General features: G+C 51.3%; 1 protein-coding gene across 1 annotated transcript; it reads left to right on the top strand.

The window, feature by feature from the left end:
- The first annotated feature begins 64 nt into the window (after nt 1–64).
- Samm50 (SAMM50 sorting and assembly machinery component) lies at nt 65–24183 on the top strand. The gene is made up of 15 exons (XM_059247661.1): nt 65–214; nt 4411–4521; nt 6080–6181; nt 8027–8114; nt 9641–9747; nt 10159–10289; nt 10506–10593; nt 12105–12233; nt 12705–12776; nt 13181–13267; nt 15965–16035; nt 18077–18144; nt 20382–20528; nt 20929–21070; nt 24005–24183. Exons 1-15 carry the CDS (start codon nt 194–196, stop codon nt 24048–24050), a joined length of 1410 nt encoding a protein of 469 aa, XP_059103644.1. The 5' UTR covers nt 65–193; the 3' UTR covers nt 24051–24183.
- Nucleotides 24184–24727: the final 544 nt, after the last annotated feature.

The raw sequence follows: 24727 nt of genomic DNA, 5'->3' as shown, positions 1-24727 counted from the left end.
AACAACATCCGGGTCACTGTCACATTTGGACCAATGAGCGGAGGCTCTTGAGCCAGGGGGGGCGGGCCCTAGGCTGTGCAACATGGCGATGATCCGCGCGCCGCTTCCGTGACCTGTAGCCGCGCGTCTGAGTCTGTAGCTGAGCTAGGGTGGGCGCGGGCACCTCCGCGGGGCAGCAGCCGAAGAGGGAACCATGGGGACAGTGCACGCCCGGGTGAGAGGCCCCGCGGCGGTCGGGCGGGACACGCGCGTCTGCACCCGGGACAAGGGCAGCGGGGAGGGTGCGGGAGCCGCTTGGGCCCTGCCACTGTAGCGGTGCGGAGGACGGTGGTGACTTGCCCAAGGTCACTCAGCGGAGTTTTCCCGGGTGACCTCACAGCACCCGCCACCATAGGACCGCGGCAGGGAAGAAGGGTCTGTCAGAAGACAAAACACGAACCAATTGTTTAACGGACTTGTTTAAAATTTTTCCAGTTATTATTACGTGCATGAGTGTTCGCATGTGTGTATGTGAACCTTGTGTGCAGAGCCTGTGGAGACCAGCAGGGGGCGATGGATCTCCTGAAGTCGTAGTTAACTGAGGGCTGTGAGCCGCCACGAGGGTGTCGGGAACCACTTTGGTATCCCTGCAAGAGCAGCGAATGCCCTTACCCGCTGAGCCATCTCTCCAGCCCGATGCTCTTGCTTTTAAAAATTGCATTTATTTATTTATTTTGTGTGTGTCCATGTGGAAGTCAGAAGACAACTTGCTGTGGGTTTTCTCCTTCCACCAAGTGGAGCCTGGGGGAATCGAACACTGTCATCAGGCCCCAGGGGCAAGCTCCTGTACCTGCTGAGCCCTCAATACTCTTGGGTTGGCTTTTACTTGCCACCTGGAATTGGGCAGCGTCTTACTCTAGACAGCAAAATGAGCTCTCCTTCCCGTGAGTGGGCAGAGCAAAGCAGAGGAGTCTCGTCCTGTCTCATCATTTCTTCCTTCCCTGTCTGTTTCTGCCTTTGGCTTTGTAGCCCAGGCTGGCCTCACATGAGCCGTCCTGTCCCAGCTTCTGAGGGCTGAGATTACAGGCATGTGTTAATATGCTTGGCTCAGTTACTGCCTTTGAAGTGGTTTATTGAGGTTTTTGCCGGTTCTCTTCCTCATGACGCCTAAGGTCTGATGAATAAGTTAGGTTTTGCTTAGTGACACAGAAGTTCATAACCAACTCCATTTTTTTCTTTTTCCTTTTTTTTTTTTTTTTTTGTTTTGTTTTGTTGCTGTTGTTGATTTTTGGTTTTTAGAGACAGGGTTTCTCTGTTTAACAGTCCTGGCTGTCCTAAAACTCGCTTTGTAGACCAGGCTGGCCTCAAACTCACTTAGATCCTCCTGCCTCTGCCTCCAGAGTGTTGAGATTAAAGGCGTATGCCACCACCACCCCGGCTCCGTTTTCTATTTTATTTTATTTTATTTTTTTGGTGGTGGTCTTTTGGGCCCAGTGCAGTACCTTAGTTCCAACCAACTAAGTTAGTGTTACTGAGTAAGTAGTTGGATGCTTACCGCCAAACTCTTTCATTTTGTAATTGTTCCCAAAGGCCAGAGAATGAGTCATCTGTCCAGAGTCACAGAGCCTTAAAATGTCCTAAAATCAAGACTAATGGAGTCCTGGGCATAGCACCACACAGTGTGGACAGCATCACTTGCCCTGTGACTCATTTTCTGGTGGTGTCCCTTTAATTCTAACAGCATTTAGCCCAAGGCCTCCAGACTTGGGCACACCACACACACACTCACACACAGCTGTTTCACACACCATTGCACTTGTGACACACTCTTTGAACTGTGCTGTTGTCCTGGGCTCAGTCCCTAACCTATCGCTCATGTCCACACCCAGCTTTACCTACCCAAATAGTCACATCTTTTGGGACTTGGTTCAAATTGCTTTTCCAGTACTCTCTTGAATATTGTAAGAACCTGTTAGGCAAGGTCCTCCCCACCACCACAGGTACCCTCCAGGTGAGCACTCACTAAGCTATAAATTCTGAGACAGCCTTTCCTAGGTTGTCAGGGCCTGCCATGAGCTCACACTGTAAGCCAGGCTGGCCTTGAACTTGTAATCCTTCATACTTTTGAGTAGCTTGGATTACAGATCTATTTGCCAGGCGTGGTTGTACATGTCCTTGACCTCAGCACTCAGGAGACAGAGGCAGTTGGATCTGTTGGTAGTTCAAGCCCAGCCCCTATCTACTTAGTGAGTTTTAGGACAGCTGGGGCTACATATTGAGATCCTGTCTAAAAACAAAAAAACAATCAAATAATATGAGGTGAGTGAATCTCCTTTAGTAAACAGGTCACCAGGCTTTGGCAGAAGTGTGAACCACAGTGACATCTGTTTTGACATCTGCCCTCCAGATTACGGGGCTGGTGGTCTCTGATGAACTTTGTCCCATGCTTTGACATTTTAGGAACTATATTGAAATTTTTTAGAATAATGGAATGCAAATTCAGTCCAACAAGGCATATTTGCCTACTGTTGGATGAAGAATGGATCCATGTGCACATTCCTGCTTTGCCTAATTGTGTTTCCATACTTAGGAGAAGTTAATAGTGATTTAGTTTTAAAAACACTAACAACAAAAACCAGTGGGTAATGACATGAAATGATGCATTCTTTGTCGTCCTTGGTAAGTACAAAACCCAGGCTGGCGTTGAACTCACAGCCCCACATCTGCACGCACAATTGCTGGCATTACAGGCACAGCTGCTTTTCTTTTTTCCTTCCACCACAGAGACTTGGTGGTTTTACTAAGTAAAAGAACAAAAGAAAATTGTATTTAGTCAGTATCCTGTGACTAGGAATTGAGTACAAAAAAGGGAAACCTGTCTGAAGCCACGAATTTCTAACATTTAAGAGGAAGTGTCCCTTTGGACTCAGGCATAGTGGCTATAATCCCAGGAACTTGGGAGTTGGAAGCAGGAGGATCAGGAGTTCAAGACTTTTCTTGGCTATGTAGTGAGTTTGAGGCCATCCCTGGGTATGTGAGACCCTGATTCTGACCCTGCACGCACGCACAGTCAGCCAGCCAGCCAGTCAGTCAGAATGACTCAGACTCAGAACTGATATTTAGCCTGGCATGGTGGCTCAGCATTCAGGAGAATGGAGGATAATTATAGTGAATTCAAGGCCTGAGTACCTGTCTTAGTACCTCACCTCCCCCAAAGATACATTTAAGGTGGATCTTCAGACTATTCAGGGAGCCAACATGGCCTCACAATGAAGGTACTTATATTGGATGGGAGTCTGAGGACCAGTCTTTAGCGCAGGTGTGGGAGCAGTCATGATTCTGTTGGGCTCCTTATCCTGATGCAGAGTCTGTGTACAGGGTACCTGTGGCAGAAGACCCTTAAGTACTCCAGGGGAAGGAGAAGGGGACGGCAGTCCCAGGGTCTCCTTGCTCTGCAGATGTCAGCACTTGTGTGTACTGTAGAGGAATATGACTGCAGACAGGCATGGAGTAGGAAGTAGCCAGATACTGCCTGCCTGTTCTTGACAGTCCTCTGAATTGCCACTCCGAGTTCACTTCAGGATGCCTGGCTCTCTCTGCCGTTAAGTGTCCCAGTAACTTAGGGGGTTCACTTACAGGAACAGATTGGTGATCGAAAGCACCCGATTACATGTTCCATGCACACACAGATAAAACACTCTACTATGTGTATGTTATGTGTATATAACTGTTTTCTAGTCTTCTCAGCTATGCTCACCCAGCCCCTTTCCCCAGAAAGCTTATTAAGAAGTTGTTCTTGTGATTACTTGTTTAGTGATAGGATCCCTTCTGCCTTAGCCTCCTGGTGCTGGGATTATAGCCACGTGCCACCATGGCTGGCTTTGTGGTGGTCTGAGGTGGTGACAATTCATATTGTCACTAGGAAGCAGGGGCAGGCTCAGGAGGAATTTCAAGGGGCGCCTTGGCTGCACAGTGCATTTGGGAGAGACCCTGTCTCAGAAAACTAAAGAAAAGGAAAAAACAAGTTCAGACAGTTGAAGAATATAGCTTGGTGGTGGAGAGTACTTGGCCAGCATGTGCAAAGGTCTAGGTTCAGTCCCCAGTGCCACACAATTCGGGTTGTGGAAAGTGCCTGGTTCAGTCCCCAGTGCCACACAGTTCGGGTTGTGGAAAGTGCCTGCTTTCTGGCCCATTGCAAGTTCTTTTGAAATCTTTATTTACTCACTAAAACCCAGAGAACACGGTTGCCTGCACCTGCCCATCAGCTTACCTGCCTTCTTTCTATTTCCCATCCTGTCTCCACCCCACCTATCCCACACTCCCAAGGGGGCAGCTCTGCTGGATTTTGTGGCACCATCTGAAGCTGAAAGGTGGAGCTTGGCTTTTTTTCATTGTCAGTTCAATTGTCTCCCGTTCCTCCATCCCTTGCAGAGTCTGGAGCCTCTTCCGGCCAGTGGACCTGACTTTGGAGGTTTGGGAGAAGAAGCTGAGTTTGTGGAAGTTGAACCTGAAGCGAAACAGGAAATTCTGGAAAACAAAGATGTGAGTATTCTATGGAACATCTTGACATGGTTGTTTCTGGAGTATTCTCTTGGTAAGGCCCTATGGAGAAGTAAAGGAGCTCTCCTGTCACCTATTGCAAGCAGAGAGACTTGGCTTCAGGACAGAAGCTCCTTGTTTCTCAGGGTTTCCTGGATGACAGTTGGTGTTTCTCATGGTTGGAGAGATTGTTCAGTGGGTGAGAGCACTGGTTGTCCTTGCACATGGCCAGGGTTTGGTTTCCAGTATTCAGATGGTGGCTCAGAACCATCTGTAACTCTAGCTCTAGATTCTAGAGTCTAGAAGATAAAATGGCCTCTTCTGGCCTCCCCAGGCATTGCTCACATGTAATACAAGGACATGCATGCAGGTAAACACTCAAATGCATAAAATAAAATTTTAAAAGTTTTTCAAGGATAGACTCAAATTATGCTTAAGTCTATATACATGTGTAATTTTTGGTGGAACTGGGGATTGAACCCAGAACCTCTCAAACCTCTTGCATCCTTTGTTTGTTTTGGGTTTGTTTTTGTTGTTGTTTTTGCCCTTTGAGACAGGGTTTCTCTGTGTGTAGCCCTGTCTATCCTGGAACTCACTCTGTAGACAAGGCTGGCCTCCAACTCACAGAGATCTGCCTGCCTCTGCCTCCTGAGTGTTAAAGGTGTGCACCACCACCGCCATCATGCCCAGCAACCTCTTGCGTTCCAGACGAGTGCTTCACTACAGAGCTATAGCCCCAGTCCTTGAGTTTGTATTTCTGTTCCTTTCTCTCAGAAAAATCAAGGATCTTTTTTTTTTTTTCAATTTATTTATTTTTATTTTGTGGGCATTGGTATTTTGCCTGTGTGTATGTTTGTATGAGAGTATCAAATCTTGGAGTCACAGGCAGTTGTGAGCTGCCATGTGGGTCCTGGGAACTGAACCCAGGTCCTCTGAGAGAGCAGTCAGGGCTCTTAACCGCTGAGCCATCTCTCCAGCCCTCAAGGATCATTCTTTACCTGCTTTGTGACATCTCTGAAGGATCTTCATCCCACATCAGAGGCTGGGTTTGGCCATGTTAAAAGGACTGGGCCTCACTGCTTATAAGCGTGCAGGACCCACATGATCTTGGGTTCTCTGGCTGGAGAGGTCAGAGCTCATTCGTGGGCAGTACAGACTGGCAAAGGCTAGATCTTAAACTAAGAATATAGGGGCTTAAAACAAAACAAAACAAAACAAAACAAAAAAATACAGGGGCTAGAGAGATGACTTAGAAGTTAAGAGTGTTGCTCTGACAGAAGACTCAGATTCAACTCCCAGCACCCACGTGGCAGGTCATAACCGTCTGTAACTCCAGTTCTAGGGAAGCTGCCTTCTGTCTTCTGTAGGCATCAGGCACTCAGATGCTGTGCAGACATACATGTAAGCAAACACCCACACAGGTAAAATTGGAAAAAGAATGATGTCGGGAGTAAGAAGTCCAGGTATTACCCTTGAAGAGACCTTGCCCTTTGTCTCAGACCCTGCCTCTGGCTTCACTCCTGTGCTGGGGGTGGTGACCTCTGTTCCTTTTCACATTTAGGTGGTGGTTCAGCACGTTCATTTTGATGGACTTGGACGGACTAAGGATGACATCATCATTTGTGAAATCGGAGATGTTTTTAAGGCTAAAAACCTCATTGAGGTAAGTTTGTTCTCTGCGTGGCACTCTCTGCCTGTAATTTGTGAAGAGTCAGAGACTACCCCCAGCTCTGCCCGCAGCCTCTCACCACAGAGGGATCTGAGGCTGCAGAGCACCTCCCACAGCTCACACAAACTTCTGCTGTTCTTACCTCTGTTCATCCTGAGGAAGGCAGAGTTTGTCCTCTTGTCTGCTCCGTCTGCCCTGTACTCTTGCTGACTCTCAGCATCAGAGCTGTCCCCAGGTCCTGCCCAGAACCCTGAGATCCTCCGTGGATACCCTGCACATCCCCCAGGCCCTTGCTCTCTTGCACAGACACTTTCCTGTGCTGCAGTAGCAAGTTGCCTGTGGCTTCCTTCTGTCCTGCTCTTGGATGACACTGAGCTGCCTAACAGGTCATCATTGGTGTCCTTGTGGCCAAGTCGATTGGCTTCTCTCTGCCTCCTCTTGCAACCTTGAGCAGTGTTGGCAAAGCGACAACCAAAAGTTGGTGTATTTAAAAGGTGGTGTTTCAGTTGCATAAAGAGGTGTAAACTGTACAGGTGGAGAGCATATTGGTGTGAATGTGCACACTGCCTTGCCACTGCTTGACGGCTCCCAGAGGCCAGCTTAGGTTCCACCATGTCCTTCCAGGTGTGTTACTCACTAGGATGAACCCAGGTATCAGGGAACACTAGCGTTCTTTTTTGTCACTATGAGGGCAGTCCTCTCTACATGTCTGAGAAGCCGCACTGCAAACACTGAATCGTTGCTGTCTCTGTTGGTGGACAGTAACGAAACTGAGTGCTTGGCTCTCACAATGGCTGTGCAGTCAGCATTTTACTGCATGCACAGTACAGGAGGGTGGGTTACTAGGTCAAAGGGCATGCTCTGTCACTTCAAGGGTCAGCATGTTGGTCTTCAAGGAGATCCACCATTCTGTACCTCTACAGGGGCATAGGGAGTGGCATTCTGTCCACTCCCCAGAGCTGAGAGCCACATTCTAAGGTCTTGCCATCTGTTAGACACAGTGCTCTTTCATTATTTTGATTTGTATATATATGTCCCTGGGATCAAACTCGGGCCTTGTAGCAAACACTATAACTCACTGAGCCATCTCTCCGGCCCTCAAATACTTTTTTCTTTTTAAATTTTTACCATTCATCTCTCTCTGTTTTGGTTTGTTTTCCTTTTTTGTTTAGACAACATCTCACAATGTGGCCTGGGCTGGTCTCCATCTTTAGCTCTTGCAGCCTTAGCCTTGAGTGCTGGGATTACAGACATGTGCCTGGGTTCTCGCTGTGAAGCACGTTTCCCTATGTGTTCTCAGCCTTTGTTCATTCTCAGGAGCTCTTTGTGTCACTTTGTCACCAGTGTTGGGTGTTTTTTCTGTTTGTTACCTTTTCTCCCTGTTATCCTTGGCCTGTCTGTGTCTGGGTACTCACCCTGCTGGCTGCTTTCTGTGTCTGGGTACTCACTCTCCTGACTGCTGGCTGTGTCTGGGTACTCCTCTCCTGACTGCTGTCTGTGTCTGGGTACTCCTCTGCTGACTGCTGTCTGTGTCTGGGTACTCCTCTCCTGACTGCTGTCTGTGTTTGGGTACTCACCCTGCTGGCTGCTGTCTGTGTCTGGGTACTCACTCTTCTGACTGCTGTCTGTGTCTGGGTACTGCTCAGTGCTCAGGGCCCACCAAGCTCACTCTTCTCTGCTGAGCCCCAGGTGTATTCCTGCCCACTACATTGTTACTCGGTATTTCATAGACATTTCCTGCTACGTGCACCTCTCAGTGCATACACTCACAGGTCACATGGCTCTCGGGGCTCCTGTGTCTTAGGAGAGTTCCTTCTCTGTTGTCTGTCCTTCTCCCAGGTAATGCGGAAATCTCATGAAGCCCGTGAAAAACTGCTTCGCCTAGGAATTTTTAGGCAAGTGGATGTTTTGATCGACACATGTCATGGTAGGTACCATGGGAGATTATCTTTCTGATGCCACCATGTAGCCTCCAGGGTCACAGAGCAGCCATGTGGTTAGATGTAGAGTGCATCCAAAGGTTTCTTGGGTAGGTCTTGGAGTCAGTTAGCCATCTCTAAAGATACACCTGTGGGTTTCATAGCAGCAGAGGGGTGGGTGGGGACCAGTGATCTAATTTGTGGTGAAGCTCAGGACCCACTGATGAGCCGATGGGAGCACCTGGGGACATTGGTGCGGGTTCAGATACACTTCACTTATGAAGTGGAGGCTCTGGGCCTTTTCGGTAACTTGTCTCTGGCCCAATAGTGAGTGATAGAGTTCAAGCATGCAGGCCTGCCCCGCCTCCCCAGGGTCAGTTCAGTGACCATTTGATGGCACGTGGCTTCAGCTCTCTCCAGTCTGTTGAACATGGCCTTGCACTGGTCAGCTCTCCTCTCTGACCGTGACTTCAGCTGTAGAATTACCTGACAGCAGAGGCTGCCCTAGGGCATTCTAAACCTGTCATTGTGCACATGTCACACTCCACGTCACTGACCCTGCTGTGCATTGGGAGCTTGATGGTTGGGACAAACGAACCTCGTGAATGTGAGGTGTTAATAGTAGGAGCACATGTCAGAGCAGCAAGGGTTGATGGGAACTCTGCCTTTTGTTACTCTGAAAAGTGAAGTCTGCCAAAAGAAAGAAAAGAAAAGAAAAAAAAATGAGGGTTTAGTGTGGTGGTACACACCTTCAGTCCCAGCACTCGGAAGGCAGAGACTGGAGGTTCTCTTGAGTTTAAGGCCAGGTTACTCTACATGTGAGTGCTAGGCCAGCTAGGACTACATTGAGAGAGCCTGTCTCAAAAGTAAAAACAGTAAATAAATAAAAATAAAAACCAGAACAGTGCCAGGGCTCCACCCTGTGCCTCCTGCCCCAGCCTATGGAGACCATGTGGATATCTCCATTCCTGATGGCTGTGCAGGTGTCTAGCGGAAACACCTAGCAGGTGCCCTGGGCGGAAGGCAAGTCTGAGACCCCACCCCAGCCATGCAGGGTTTGACCTCGCTCTGCAGAGCACTCCATGCCTTGGTTGGCTGTGAAATAGAACCTCCAGCTCAGACACTGCTCACACCCTGCTGGATGAGGACATTCAACTGTACTGTGTTGCTTGTCTCTCTTAGGTTACTGAAATCCTTACCATCATATGAATCCTATCCTTTGTTGTTGGTTAGATGGGACTCAGAACAATTTCAAAGGCCTCCCTAGGGAGGACACATTCCCAGCTGGTCTGTATCTGGAACAGAGAGCAGGGTCCAGTGTTAGGTATAGAGGTGTGTTTTGGTTTGTATGTGTGTACGTATGTGTGCACGGATGTGTGGGGGGACATATGTGGCAGTCAGAGGACAACTTGCCGGAGTCAGTTCTTTCCTTCACCATGTGGGTCCTGGGAATCAAGCCCAGGTCAGCAGGCATGGTGGCAGTTGCCTTTACCCACCGAGCCATGCTGACCCTTTTAAATGTGTACTTCTTTAGGTGATGATGCACTGCCGAATGGGTTAGATGTCACCTTTGAAGTGACGGAGCTGAGGAGGCTGACGGGCAGTTACAACACCATGGTCGGCAACAATGAAGGCAGTATGGTAGGACATGACTTCTGTCACTCTTAGAGTTCTTTCGGGTGTAAGCTTTGGAGATGTGCCCTTTGGGAAAAACAAGGAGCTGCTCTGGAACCTGCAGGCTTAGGGACTCGGGTGTCATCTACAGTTTCCCTTTAACCTCCTAGAACTAACTGGTCGGCATGGAGTTGTTTGTAGCGATGCTAATCCTGGTGCTAGGACAGATGAGCACATTAATGGTCTTGTTTAGGTTCATTTATGCTTCGGTGGAGGAGGTTTGGGGTTGAGGTGGGAGGCTTCTGCCTTCCATTTTCCCAGGTGGTCAGCCTGTGTGGGATGCTGTGTGCTCGGCAAGGGCGTCTCGTAAGAAACAAAGGCTGTGGATGCTTGAGCCTCGTTGACACTGGTCCAGCTTCGTCCTTTCCTCTCCCATAGGTCCTCGGCCTCAAGCTCCCCAATCTCCTAGGACGTGCAGAAAAAGTGACTTTTCAGTTTTCTTACGGAACCAAAGAAACTTCCTATGGCCTGTCATTCTTCAAACCACAGCCTGGAAACTTCGAGAGAAAGTAGGAAGCCAAGCAGGTCCTTGAGCTCAGTGACCTGATTTAAAAGTTAAAGTAGATGGCTTGAGTGTGAAGTGGCCCCTGGCTGCCAGCCACCTCCCCTATGGCTGCTGCCCTGAGGAGGAGCCCCGGTGTAGCTAATGGGGCCCGTGGTGTAGCTGTGTGTAAGCCCTGTGCACAGACCCTCTGTTAAAGCTCTCTCCTTCCCTTGCTTCCTAGTTTCTCTGTAAACTTATATAAAGTTACTGGGCAGTTCCCGTGGAGCTCACTCCGGGAGACCGACCGAGGAGTGTCTGCCGAGTACAGTGTGAGTACACCAGGCCCTGCGGGCAGGGTCGGAACAATGTGTTCACTCGCTAGAGAGGGAGACGGGTGGGTGGGTGTGGACTTTTCACCCCTTGATGGCCTTCTCCTGGCTAATCAGGTAAGCAGGGGACAGACCTGGCTGGTGTCCACTCTGATCACATGACATCTGTGCTCCTGACTGACTGTAGCACCCAGTGCTTTCTCCCATCTTTCGCCCTGGTACTCCCTTTCGTTTTTCCCCTAAGCTTCTTAGACAGCACACCCTGAAGGAGTCAGGTTACTTTCCACATGGAACAGTAGACACACAGGGACTGGAGTACAGAGTGATGTGGGGTTGGCGTGGGCTGAAGGACAAGGCTGGGCAGCACTGGCTGTGTCTCAGGCCACCCTGAGTATAACTGGGCACCACAGGTTCACTGTCTGACCCTGTCAATCCTGATGGTTACTGTGGAGACAGCAATGTGTCTCCCTGAGTGAGTGACTTGCTCGCTAAGAGCAGCCCTGTGTTGTAGGAAAGAAGAGTTGATTAGGAAGCTTCACTTCTGGCAGGCATCTGGGGAAGGCCTGAGTCTTGGGGCCTCGTGTAGAGTGACTGCTGAGCCTGGCTGCTGCCCCGACAGCCAGGGCCTCGCTGCACTCACTCCTCAGGCCTGCACGGTGCTTCAGTGTGCTGAGATGGGCAAGTTTGGTCTACACTCCTGCACACCAAGTTTGTGTGCTGGACTTCAGTTAGTGCCTCCTTATCATCAGTGGCCTCGTGTTTTCCTCCAGGCCTGCAGGCTGCAGAGCTTGCTGGGAGGGCTGCTCTGTGGGAAGCTTGGTACCTGGTGTCATTGTGAGTGAAGTCAGAGCTACTTCCCAAAGCTCCCTGACATCATGACATTCAGACAGAATGTCATGTTCTGAGCTAGATAGAGTGTTCTGAGCTAGGGGCAGGCCTGCTGAGGGGCAGGCTGTGGGACAGGTCTGTTGAGGGGCAGGCTCCCAGGACCTGGCTTTGCGTGTTCCCTCTGGCTGTGGGAAGAAAGCCCTTGGCCTCATATGGCTTGGTCTCCTTGTTCTTCTGGGGCTGACACCATCCAGATGACAGGTTACCGGGTCTGCCTTCAGCCAGTCACGGGCTGAGCGGGTGTGTCACGTCTTTTGTCTGTCTGTCTCACTGTGATGAGACTGACACCTGCTGTTGACAGAATCCCCCTTAGCTTTTGGGTATGGCCCTGCTCCTTCACCTGCAGCAGGATAGCACTGTTCTGGTGCAGTTTACAGCCCTCCCCATCTCCTTCCTGTGTCCTCGTCTGTTCCTCCTTCTCCCCTATTTCCTTTCATTTAAAGCAGTTTATCTTGGGGCTGGGCTAGGGAGGATCAAGTGCCAGGAAGGGCCTGATCCATCCCTGGTGCTGAGAAAAGAAAACGCCAAGTGTTACTCAGTGATGCCTCATTTCAAAGGGTGCTTTACAGCAGCTTGTTCCAGTGTGAACAGTGCAGAACAAGCTTCCTTCCGTGCCTTTACAGTTTCCCATATGGAAGACCAGTCACACCATCAAGTGGGAGGGTGTGTGGCGGGAACTGGGCTGCCTCTCGAGGACTGCATCCTTCGCTGTGCGGAAGGAAAGCGGACACTCACTGAAGTCGTCCCTCTCGGTAAGACTTGCTCTCTGGCTGGAGAAATGTGTTGACAGCCCTGTGGCCCATTGGCTAGTCTCTGCTGATACGGGGCTGACTGGCGGACAATGAGGTGTCAACTGGGTGGTTGGGACAGTGGCCTCCAGTTCCACTGCCTCTTACTATGTTTTGTAAGTAACATCAGTGGAGACAGACAGACATGTGTTTAAGAGCTGGCTGTGGAATTTTACCTTCCAGAAATTAAAAGAAATGCAGTGAGCTAACTTGGGGTGGGGCTCCGCTCTGAGGGAACAAGGCTGGTCAGTGTCAGTGGGAAACTCTCTGGTGTCTTTGGGTAGGCCATCTTAGAACTTTGTGCCATCCTGGGAAGACAAGAACAGGTGAAGCTCTGTGAGCATGCTCAGCACAGCCCCAGCCCTCAGTGCACAGCAAGTTCTATTGTCCTTGGAGCTGCTTCAAGTCAAAGTGTGCTTCATTCATTTTTTTCAGCATGCCATGGTCATCGACTCTCGGAATTCATCTATCCTGCCGAGAAGAGGGGCCTTGCTCAAAGTCAACCAGGTAGTGTTCTCACCAGAGCCAATGAAGTGTGCACAGGGCTGTCATGCACAGTGCGGAGGCTGGGGCCAATGGGGAGTAGTGTTGAGTACCTTAAAAAGTGGGGTGTGGTCAGCTGCCCTGAAGCTACAGGGGACCTGGGTGACACCCTGTGGGCTGTGGTGGTCCAGCCTATCTCATCCTGCTGCTCATGGTGCAGGCAGGACCCTGGGGTGTCCAGTCTTCATTTTCAGAGGAGCAGTAAGTGGTGAGGTTTGTATGTAAAATGTCCTTGCCATCAACTCGGCTGACTCTTTCCAGATGCTGAGCAGGCAGGGCCTTCTGAAAGGCACAACCAGCAAACTGTCATTGCAGAGGCAGTGCTTAGCAGCCCCTGTGTCTCCGTGACCTCTGCCCTCTTCCCTCAGGAGCTGGCAGGCTACACTGGAGGGGATGTGAGCTTCCTCAAGGAAGACTTTGAACTCCAGCTGAATAAGCCGCTCATGTTGGATTCGGTGAGTCTCCAGCCTCTGCTGTGCCTGTGGGGTCACCCTTCACCTCGGGGTGCTGAGTGCCCAAAGCACTGGGTGTGACCTGCCAGGCCGCGCTGGGTCCTCTTTCTCAGAGTCATCACAGAACTACCCCATCATCCCTTCCTGTCTGCCTGGCACTGCTCAGACACTGCTGCCTCTTGTGCCTGTGGTGTGGAACATGCTCTTGAGTTTCCTGCACCCCCTTTCCTCCCATCCCCCAGCTGAGCTCCCCTACATGCACACCTTGCCTCTGCTTTCTTGGGAGTTTGTGCTCTAGGCTGGTGCCTGGAGTGCCTGGAGTTTCGTTGCTGCTCCTCTGCCCGTGCTGGCCCCACAGGCTGCTCTCTGGGGATGAGGCTCTTCCTTCACAGGCACTTGTCCCTCATCTGCTTCCTGCTGCTATGACATCCTTTTGTCACCTGCCCACATGACCTCCTACCCCAGGCTTCTGGGAGTTTGGCACAGGCGTGGCTCCAGCCACCTTCTCCTGTCTTCCTGCCTGGGGTTGAGGGCTGGAGGGTGCTGCTGTGCTTATTTTATAGAAGCACCCATCTGTCAGTCCATTTACTGCCTACCCACTTATCTGTCTACACATCTGTCCACGCACCTGTCCGTCTGTACATGCTCTTACCCCCCATTTGTGTGCCCACCCACTGACCTACACTTTCATCACCCCACCCAGTCATCCTGTCTACCACCCACTCCCCCACCTCACACCTGCATCCTGGCTGCCAGGCACTCCAGCTGCTTACACCGAGAGGTGGGAGCATGGGGGTAGAATGTAAAGGGCGCAAGAGGATTGGTGGTCGAGATGGACAGAGTTGGGGGAGGCAGTGAGTAGAGGGCAGGAGAGGGACAGTGGCTGCCAGTGAAGGGAATGGCTTACTGTGGGTGGCACCCAGCTGACTCCTGGAGGAGGAGGAGGAGGAGGCATCAGTGGAGAGCTGGTGTCTGCAAGGTCAGAGTTGAGCAAGTAGTGAAGATCAGGGTAGTTGGTCCCTCAGTTTTGTGGAGAGACTGGCTGAGGAAGAGCCCTGGGATCTGGGCCGTACCTCTAAAACTGAGGCCACTTCAAACTAAAATGCTTATTTTCGGAGACAGGAGAGAACGGGGATGAAACAGCAGAATGGCTCTTTTGAGGCATCTACAAGTGCTGTGTGGGGGAAGAGTGGGCGGGTGGATGGATGTGTGTATATATGGATGGATGGATGGATGGATGGATGGATGGATGGATGGATGGATGAGTGCATGGGTGGGTGGATGTAGTAGATGGGTAGGTGGATGGATGGATGGATGGATGGATGGGCACATAAATGGGTGGGTAAGAGATAGATGGTGAGTGGTAGAAGGATGAGTAGATAGATAGATGGGTAGATAGGAGGAGGGTACAGGACTCAGGATGTTTGGCTCTGGCAGGAAGGAACTGGGACCTTGTCTGCTGGTGGGAATGTGGAGTATAGATGCCTCTGAGTGGGAGCCCGTGTAGGGCTAGAAAGAAGGAAAGTGGGGGTCTGCCCTTCTCAGGATCCAGCAAGCTGCCTTCTAGGGCAGAGGTAGTGGTGTGTACAGGTGGGGTGGGCAGGTCTGGGAGTCTGCCTCCAGGAAGCAGAGGCAGGTCTCAGCCCAGAAAAGGACTAGGGATGGAAGCAATGTCTCCATGAACGGGTCAGAGCCTGAGCCCCATGCAGCCCACTCTGTGGCGCCCACTAGTTGGAAATGTCCGAGTAGAGCATGGGTGCTTCTTGACTTACTTCCTGATGGCGTCACTTCCCAGTAAACCTACTGCTAAGTTGAAAATGTCTGAAGTGTGGTAACCGGCTGAATAGCTAGCTCAGCCTTCATCAGACTGGAGTCCTTCCCTTAGTCTACGGCAGAGGTGACTTTAACCAAGTGTAGTGTAGCGTGTGTGGCTTCAGAATGCCACACCAACAGATGGGCACCTGAGTGTGCCACCAGACAGTGGTGAAGTTGGGAGGTTTCATCCTGCCGTGCCATATGGGACTGTCTTGTGTGCTCCGTGCTCTGTCTGTTCTCTTCCACTCTCTATCTATTGTCCTTCCCACGGAAGCATCCAGAAAAAGACCATCTGAGCAGTGTGGAGTTGGCAAGGACAGGACAGGTGAAGGACCAAGAGGAGCAGAGGCTCTGGCCGGTCTGACACCATGAGGGCCTGGGGCTGCTGAGTGAGGGCCTCCAGCTCAGCAGTGGGACTCAGTAGGACTGGGGGTGACCTACATGATTTAAAGAGTGTGCCACTGAGCCCCCTTACTGGACGGTGCTGCCCCTGAAGGAGAGCTAGACACACGTCTTTACACTGTGTGATTGCAGGAGCACCATAGCCTGTAGAGACCTTCAGCCTGAGGAGCTGCGTACCTCAGTCCCCTCAGATTTTGGGGTCCGAACAGTTGCAGGATCTCATATCCAGGGTCCTGGCTACCTTTCTTATCAGGTTGTCCTGTGGGTGTGACTTCTCATGCATAAGGGGTCTGTCCTGGCTGGAACACAAGCTAAGCCCTGCTGTACTTCTATGTGACTGTTGGAATTTCAGTTTGCCTGACCGAGTTCTCCAGCCTCACAACCCCAGGTCCCCTGTGTCCCGCTGGTGCTCTGCTCTGCATACCAGGGGCATTCGGAGTAGAGCCAGCTTGCTGCTGGTGCTCACTGTTTGCCTTCGCACAGGTGTTCTCCACGTCTCTCTGGGGTGGAATGTTGGTGCCCATCGGTGACAAGCCATCCAGCATTGCTGACAGGTCAGTGCCAGCCGAGGCTCCCTGCCTTCCTCTAGGACTTTGGATTGGTTTTTGTTTTTGTTTTTTAACAGATGAGAGCAATGTTCAGATCGCTCTTGGTTTTCATGTGGAAACTGATTTTGAAGTACCCAGTACTCATACTTAGTACCACTTGCTTTCTGTTGGGATGCTTTTGTTGTATTAAATTTTTTTCTCAGCCCTGTGTGGTAGCTCACATCTTTAATCCCAGCACTTGGGAAGCTGAGGTGGGTGGATCTCTGTGAGTTTGAGGCCAGCCTGGGCTATAGAGAAAGTTGCAGGACAGCCAAGTCTACACAGAGAAACCCTGTCTCAAGCCCCCTCCTTCCCAAAAAAATAAATAAATGAATTTGCCTCTCTTTTTTTTATTATGATGAAAGAATTTGGTTAGTACTTGTAGAAGTGAAAATATGGGCACATTTAAGAAAGTAGGGTGCTCAGTCCTCCCAGAGGATAAGTCTGCCTAACCCTGGGCTGGCTCCTTTTGGTTAGTTAGGAGTGTGTCTGTATGTATGTAAAGAGTGAGCTGTGAAGACACTGTATTTTATATGCAACTTGTATTCTCATTTGTTAAATGTTATCGAGAGATCACAGAGTGATTGTTCACCAAGTCATGAGAAAGTCCTCAGAAGTAACGTTTTGTGTGTGTGCACCTGTGTGTGTGTGTGTGCAGATTCAGATATGCCTGGTGCATGTGTGGAGGACAGAAGACAGCCTTCCCCATTGTTTTTCATTGATTTTGCTGTTGTGCTGCAAATACCAGTCTTGCTGGCCCAACCTTCCAGGTGACTCTCTGTCCGTCTCACTATAGGAGTGCTGGGATCACAGTTGCTCGTTATGCATCTGGCTCTTCATGTGGGTTCCAGGGATCTATCTAGCACCCACGTGGTAGATTACAATGTCTGTAACTCCAGTGCCAGGGGGTCACATACCCTCTTCTGCTCTCCTCAGGCACCAGCCATGTGTGTGGTGCACACACAGACATGCAGGCTAAACACTCTTACATATAAAAATAAAGAAATCTTTAAGAAGCACCCAACCCAGAGCTGGCTGTCCGCCTGCATTATTGATGTCAGCAGACTATTCAGGAAAGCTTAGCAGTCAGAGAGTAGAAGCACGTGTAGACCTCTGAGCTCCCTGAGTTTGTATGGACACATTAGAGAGACTTCTGTGGGGCAGGAAAACTAGAGCCCTGATCCCTGTGTACTGTCTCAGCCTCTTGGACCACTCTTCCCAGGGCATGGAACAGCTTTGCATATGGTTGACCACTGAAAATTAAACCTAGCTGGGCATAGTATTGCACACTTTTCATCCCAGTATTTGGGAGAGCAGAGGCAAATGCATCTCTTGCTACATAGTGAGATCTTCTCTAATATATATCTATATAGATAGAGATAGATAGAGGTAGATATGGGTGGATAGATATAGAAATACCTAAAAAATTAGAACACCCTCCCCCAGTTAAAAAGCATCACAGGAGCTCAAGGATATTGTGTCTTTGAGGAACTTGACTAATCTTTGGGGAGACCCTGAGTTCTATCCTTGGCAGTTAGAACATAGTACAATTCATTGTAGAAAGCCAGAGTAATGCTCTGTGTGGTCTGTTTCCTTCCGGTATCATCTGGCCCTCTTGTGGTGGGCCACACTGTTATGTGATGTGGGCTCTGCCTTCTCAACCTAATGTGGCTGAGGGTGTCTTCCACATAGGATGTCTGGTTGGAGAGGGAACCTTGTGGTGGGCTCTTAGACAGCTGCCCACCCTTTATAAGGGATGGTCCTCCTCCTCCTTGCTCACTTTCCCCATGTGTCTTTGTTGTGTCTCATTGCTCATATCCCCAGCAGGAGCTGCTGTTGGGTGGTGTCACATGCTCACTTGCATCTTTCTCACCCTCTCCTAATGCTCTGCTGTGTGGAGATAGTGTCATTGTCCAGAACCAGCTGTGGCCCTGCTGCTGTCTCATTTGCTGTGGGTCTTGTGGATCTTCCCCTAATGACCTGACTGACACCTGTCACTTTGCTGCAGGTTTTACCTGGGAGGTCCCACCAGCGTCCGGGGATTTAGCATGCACAGCATCGGACCCCAGAGTGAAGGTCAGTGAGTTTAGGCTTGGAGACATGCAGTACTTTCCTTCTGTATGGGCTGTCATTTGTGAGGGGACTGAGGCAGTGGAAATACCAGTTTGCAACAGCATTGGTGTTCATTGAGTATAAGCATTTCCAGCAGCCATGCCAGTTCCTGCTCTCCGGGGGCGACCTTTGCCCTGTGTCCTAGGACACACCCCCTGACTCAGCAGGCCTTGTCTCCCAGAGACTGCAGAGCCATATGCTGTGCCATGCCTTCTGGCTTTGAAGGTTTGCCGAATAATGTCACCAGGTAGAAGCAATGTAGATCTGTGGTTGTGAATAAGGTGATTTTCTTGAGATTTGTTTTGTTTGTTTGTTTTAAACTGGACAATAAGCCAGGCCGTGGTGATGCACTCGGAGGCAGAGGCAGGCAGATCTCTGTGAGTTCAAGGCCAGCCTGGTCTACAGAGCGAGTTTCAGGACAAGGCTCCAAAGCTACACAGAGAAACCCTGTCCCGGGGGAAAAAAAAAAAAAAAAAAAAAAAACAGAACCCAAACCAAACAAACAACAAAAAAACTGAATGATAGCTCTATCCACTAATGCTGTAATTCCAAGTTCAGAAGCTATCCTGAAAACATCTGCTTTTACATGCATCCACATTTGTTTCAAATCACTCAGTGAATTAAAAAAAAAAAACAAACCAGAAAATTATGAAATGAAGGAGCCCCAGGTTTGGTACTCAGTTACTTTCAGGCATTGTGGAGGTAGATTAAATTTGGCCCTGTTTTGTTTGAGATGCAAAATGACACCTGAGGGCTGGAGAGATGGCCCGGCAGTTAAAGAGCACTGACCGTTCTTCCAGAGGTCCCGAGTTTCCAGTACCCCCCTGGTGGCTCACAGCCATCTGTAACTCCAGTTCTGGGGATCTGATGCGCTTCTCTGGTGCCTGCAGCCACTGCACACTTGTGGTGCATAGACATATAGGCTGACAAACACTTTGGGGGGGTTTTGGTGGGTTTTTTTGTTTGTTTCTTTTCTTTTTTTTTGGTTTTTCGACCTCCCTCAGAACCTTTGCTTCTCTGGAATTACAGGTGTGCACCACCACACCCCAGTTATTTTACTTATTTCCTTGAAATTGAGCTTCCTGAAGGAGCTAGAATTCATCTTTAACCAAGACTTGATTATGAAATCATATACTAGACTTTCCACGTTTTCCCAAACTTTTTTTTTTTTTTTTTTTTGGTTTTTCGAGACAGGGTTTCTCTGTGTAGCTTTGTGCCTTTCCTGGAACTCACTCTGTAGTCCAGGCTGGCCTCGAACTCACAGAGATCCTCCTTTCTCTGATTCCGAGTGCTGGGATTAAAGGTATGTACTACCACACCTGGCTCTCATACACATTTTTTAAATTTTTGGTTGTGAGCCTAGCCTTTAACAGCTGAGCCATCTCTCCAGCCCTCATATACATTTTCAAAAAGACACATGACAACTACATGCATTTGGAATATACTGGAAGGTAATTGGCGGCCTTTATGGAGGGCTGGTCTGCTGGCATCCCCTGGGTTCCACACTGAAGGTCTCCCAGACGTCCTTGCTTCTCTTCTTTCTTAAATTTCCTCCCTGCTGCTGGTGAGCAACAAGGAATTAAGAGAATTGACGCTCTCCTGCCACAACAGCAAGAGCCCAGAACAAGGAACACAGGCAGCTCCAAAGAGCCGTCCAAGTGGCAAGAGAAATGGAGGGCGAGGGCGAGGGCGAGGGCGAGGGTACACAGAGTGGGACAACTCACTGAGGCTCGAGCTTCCGGCCCCGAGTCCAGACGCTTCCCTGACTGATGGAAGCAGCTGCTGAGGCCTGAGGGAAGTCATCCCCGAGATTTCCTCTCCTGGGTAACTCGAGCCAGTGACTAACTCCAAAGGAACTTTTCTCCAGGCCTGGCCTTCCAGTGTAGAAACCAGGGTATTTTGGGCAAAAGCCTGGGCTCTGACATCCCCAACAAGCTGGGCGTGGACACTGTCCCAACGTGCCAGATAGAGAACAGTGATGGTCAAAGACAGGGAGGCTCAGTGTGGCCACTTGAGGAGGAGGGACACTCCGGCCACTGCAGACGGCATATGGCAGCCTTGTACTTTTGTGGTGCCCTGGCTCCTCAGCTGTGTGGGTGGAAGGACACTGAAAAGGAGAGAGGCTGGCCTTGCCGGGTCTGCGGGCCAGAGCTAAAGCAGGAGCCCACAGCGCCGACTCAGCAGATTCTGTTTCCCTTCAGGAGACTACCTGGGAGGGGAGGCATACTGGGCCGGGGGCCTGCACCTCTACACCCCGCTGCCCTTCCGGCCAGGCCAGGGTGGCTTCGGAGAGCTTTTCAGAACCCACTTTTTCCTCAACGCGGGCAACTTGTGCAACCTCAATTATGGTGAGTCCGCCCCGGCTCCAAGTCCTGATGCAGGGCGGTGCCTTCCCTAATGATGCCATCGTGTAAGGGGGAGGTGTAAGGGGCGTCTGCTTCTTTCTCTGCAAACAAGCTTCAGGTGCTCCCAGGTATCATTAGGTGCTCACAGGAGACAGCTGAACAGGTGGCGAAGCCTCGGGCCCTATCTGAGGTGTGGCGGGGCCTCCCCACTGCCCTGCTGGGAGAGCTTTTTTGGGCAGAGGGGGCAGGATAGCCAGACCCAGGGAATTGAGACATTCAGCTGGCCCTGGGAGAGTGGGAAGCAGATACCTAATCCTGTACCTATCTCCACTAGCTAGGCCCAGCTGTGAGGGGCCCTGCCGGGGAGGGAACCACACATCTAATACCACCTTTGCTGTTCCAGGCGAAGGCCCCAAAGCCCACATCCGGAAGCTGGCTGAATGCATCCGCTGGTCCTATGGAGCGGGCATCGTCCTCCGGCTTGGCAACATCGCTCGGTTGGAGCTGAACTACTGCATTCCTATGGGCGTGCAGCGGGGTGACAGGTGGGTGGGCCGTTGTCAGCTCTGTAGCTCTGGGGTTGCAGTTTGCTCTGGGCTGGGCACTTGAGTGGCTTTAAGGTTCAGGACTTGAGGAGAGATTGAATAGTCAACTGAAGGATGGAAGTATGTGGGTCCTCTGCTGAGTTTCTCTTTTAGTTGGAGGGGAAGGAAGGTGCCCACCCCTTCCCTGGAACACGGCTGCTACTGTCCCTAGGACAGTGTGGGCTCTACTGCTCCCAGGAGCTGACCAGGTGCGAGTATTGACCCTGCTTCTGGAAGTGTGGTGCAGTAGAGAGCTTCCCTGTGCCACCACCGGCCTGGGGCTGGCCACAGCCTAGCTGTGGCTGGAGGACTCCACCCATGGATGTGGAGCAGTGGCTGTGTGACGTGAGTGAATCTGGCCAAGTGCTGTTCAGGGTTGTAGAAGTTACCCCATCTCTTACATTATCTTGTAGGCACTGTAAAGTTGTCTGGAGACCCAGAGGGATTATTACACACGGGAAGCTTAAATGGCAAGGCTCCAGAAGTCAGAAGTCAAGACAAGTGCTGGCAGGAAGTTCCTGGCTAGGGCACTGTGCCTGGCTTGCACAGGGCCGCCTTCTTGACAAGCAGTCCCACAGGGAGACAGTACAAGTGCGTGGGTGTTCTACACAGGCTCCAGCCCCCTCACAGGGGCCCCACCCACATGACTATCCAAGCTAGATCACTTCCCCAGGGCACATGCCAGGTGCCACCTTGTGGTAGGCCTGGACTAGGTTACTTAGCTACCCTGGGTCTGTGGAAGGCAACGGACGTTTCAAGGATAGATGTTTCCTCCCCTGCTGTTGTGTGGTCTGGCTGTGGTGTCTGTGACTGCTGGTGTTGTCCTGGCCTGCCCTTCTCATCCCTGAGTGGTGTCCTTTGTCCACACCATGCCTTCAGCATGGGGCTCAGCTCTGCAGCCTTCCATGCAGGTGGAGCTGGAGCTGTGGCCAGCTGGCTGCAAGGCCCATGCCTGCAGGAAGCCTTGCAGGAAGCATTGTGAGTGCAGGTTGGCTCCAAGTCAGAGCCAGAACCCAGGAGCTGCTTCTCAGGCTGTGCCCCGGGCCAGTCCGCTTTGGGAGTGTGGTGGGCTCCAGTGGGCATTGCTGCTGATTTTACTACCTCGGCTCTCGCGGCCCATCTACTGTAATACTGACAGCAGCCACAGGGTGGCAGTGTGCGCCAAGCAGTGACTTTGCTTTTGAGCCGCTTGCTTGGCCATTTAACAGGTTCTCTTTACAGCTCAAGACCCCTCAGCTGTAGCTCTCTCTTAGTGAAACCTGAGAAGCATGTTTCAAAGATTAACCCAGAACCAAGCCTTCATAAAGACGCAGCCTGCTGCTGAAGCGGGGGAAGGCCCAGTCAGGCTGCTGCAGCTGTTTGCCGTTGTGATGGTGGCAGCAGGTGTTTGCTGTGGGCAGTGAAGTCCAGGGTCAGCCTTGAACATGGAAATACCCTTCCCTGGTGTGGCTCGGCTTGCAGCTTTGTTAGCAAGAGTGGAATCTGATAACATTTGAGAGAAATGACCTCAATTTCATCTTGTTTCTAAAACTAGGCAGTTGGCAGGTAGACAGTCTGTAGCCCCGCCTCCAGGGGTAAGCCAGGTGCTCTGTAATTGGCAATTGAGGCCTTTACAAAAGGGAGTCCGTTTGAAGAGTTTTGACCTCCCTCCTGAGTGATTTATGGCGCCATCTTCTCTGGGACCCAAGAGTTTTGTCATCTCTCTGGAGACCCAGCTGAATCAGCCTGCTGCAGCTGCTCACTGAGCTGCAGGAAGGGCACCGTCACTGCAGCTGGGGAGGGCAAGAGACTTTCTGAGGACGCAGGGTGGGGAGGGCATCCTCACTGGGCACTGCTGTCCTGGGAGGGGTGCTCAGAGTATGCGGGGCTGCAGACGCCTCCAGGGAATGGCTGCTAACAAGTGAGCCTCTTTATTCCCCTCCTTCCTCACTGATGGCCTCCCCTCGGTGCCTGTCAGGTGTGAGTGCTGTCCCCCACACTTAGCGCACCCCCAGGATGAAGCGCTCTGGGGGAGCAGGCACCAGTGGGCTTTCCTCATGACCACTGCTGGGGCTGGTGTGAGGGGTGAGCACTGCCACCATGGGCAGGAAGGCACCCTGCACCTGGCCCAGAGGGAGAGGCTGAGCAGGCCCACAGGGTATGCAGAGGACTGACGGGCCCTGGCCTTGTGACCCTGGGTGCCATCCTGAGTACCCACCGTGGTCATTGCTCTGTGATGAGTGTGTCACAGCACAAACACCTTAGGTTTGTTCACAATTGTAGGAGCAGAGCTATACTGATGCCTGTGTTCTCTGAGGAACTGGGTATATTTCTCTAAAGCAGTGACGGCAGCCATGGTCCCTTTTATGGACTTGGTCTAAAACATGGAGGGGGCAGTCTAGGCTGAGGGCGCAGGTACACTGTGCAGCTTGGGCTCAGATCCTCAACCTCCAGGGGTGCTGCTTTCCTCCAATACGAGGGCTGCTCAGCAGGGGAGTGAGAGACAGCTTCATGTTCCAGTGTGGCATGTCAGGAACCTTGTCTTGAGGACACTGAGCTGGCTGTTCATTGCCCGCAGCCAGGCCTGGCCAGCATGAGAAGGGCCACACAGGACACCCCAGAGCTGAGCTCTCCAGGAGCACACCTGTGGTAACTCTTTTTATCTTCCTTCCTGGATCAGGAACAGGTCTGGCTGGCTGGGTTGCTGGGTCATTGTGAGCCCCAGGACCATCCTGTGTTCTGGGCCAGCCCCAACATGTGGGCTTCCTGCTTCTCTTCCTTCCTGTCCTGACGCCTGGCGGGTGGGCTGGAGCAGCGGAGGGTCTCTCTTCTCCTAACGCTGGCGGAACTGTGGGGCTAGCAGAACATCACCATGACATGGGGAGTGTCGGGTTTGACTTCTCCCTTTCTTTTTAGGATCTGTGATGGCGTCCAGTTTGGAGCTGGGATTCGGTTCCTGTAACTTGAGTCCCCCAGGGCAGCTTGGATGAGCACCGGGACTCTCCCAGGCCACAGGCCTGTTTGGAGGAGACACAATTGAGTGCTTCTGGGCCGTAATCCTATGGGAAATCACGTCAATAAATTTGAAACACTCAGATGTGTCCTGGATGTGGTCTGTCTTTCAGGCCATGCGTCTGTCTGGACACCTGCTTTTCCTGAGGACATGTGACAGTCTGACCTGCGCAGTCCTGGGCCTAAGAGCTTTCAGGTGACCTCCCGAAAGTGCCTTTGCCTCACACACCCCTAGAATCTGCTGGTGGCCTTCAACCTACCGGGAGTAGGGCTGAGCTGTGGGTGGCCCCAAGGGACACTGGCCCTGTCATCACAGGCCACTTGAGTGGCAGCGTGGCCTCCCAGTGCTGGTGTGATGCTAGGATACTGAGCAGAGGGGACGTACCCCGTCTGCTGATAGCCGTGGCTGCTCTGCCTGTCACACCATGACTGGGGCTGCACGGCCATCGTCAGCAGGGAGCTGAGGTGTCCAGAGCGTCCATGGGCCCAGGTGCTGCTGGGTAAGGCTGGCTTCTAAAGATGCCCATGCTCCCTCTTCAGAGCCAGCAGGCCTGACTCCTGCCTCTGTTCTCTTTTAAGGACCCTTTTGACAGCATCGGGTCCCCAGATGGACCAGACAACCCTATT

This window comes from Peromyscus eremicus, chromosome 20, assembly GCF_949786415.1.
Source record: "Peromyscus eremicus chromosome 20, PerEre_H2_v1, whole genome shotgun sequence".
NCBI lineage: Eukaryota > Metazoa > Chordata > Mammalia > Rodentia > Cricetidae > Peromyscus > Peromyscus eremicus.
The sequence above is the reverse complement of the archived record's forward strand: the minus strand, read 5'-3'. Positions and strand labels throughout refer to the sequence as shown.

Excerpts from the sequence above, each read along its gene's own strand:
- Samm50 (XM_059247661.1), top strand. The coding sequence starts at position 194 with ATGGGGACAGTGCACGCCCGG. Across the intron at positions 10,594-12,104 it reads GAGTGTCTGCCGAGTACAGT|TTTCCCATATGGAAGACCAG; the intron begins GTGAGTACACCA and ends GTGCCTTTACAG. Across the intron at positions 16,036-18,076 it reads CCATCCAGCATTGCTGACAG|GTTTTACCTGGGAGGTCCCA; the intron begins GTCAGTGCCAGC and ends ACTTTGCTGCAG.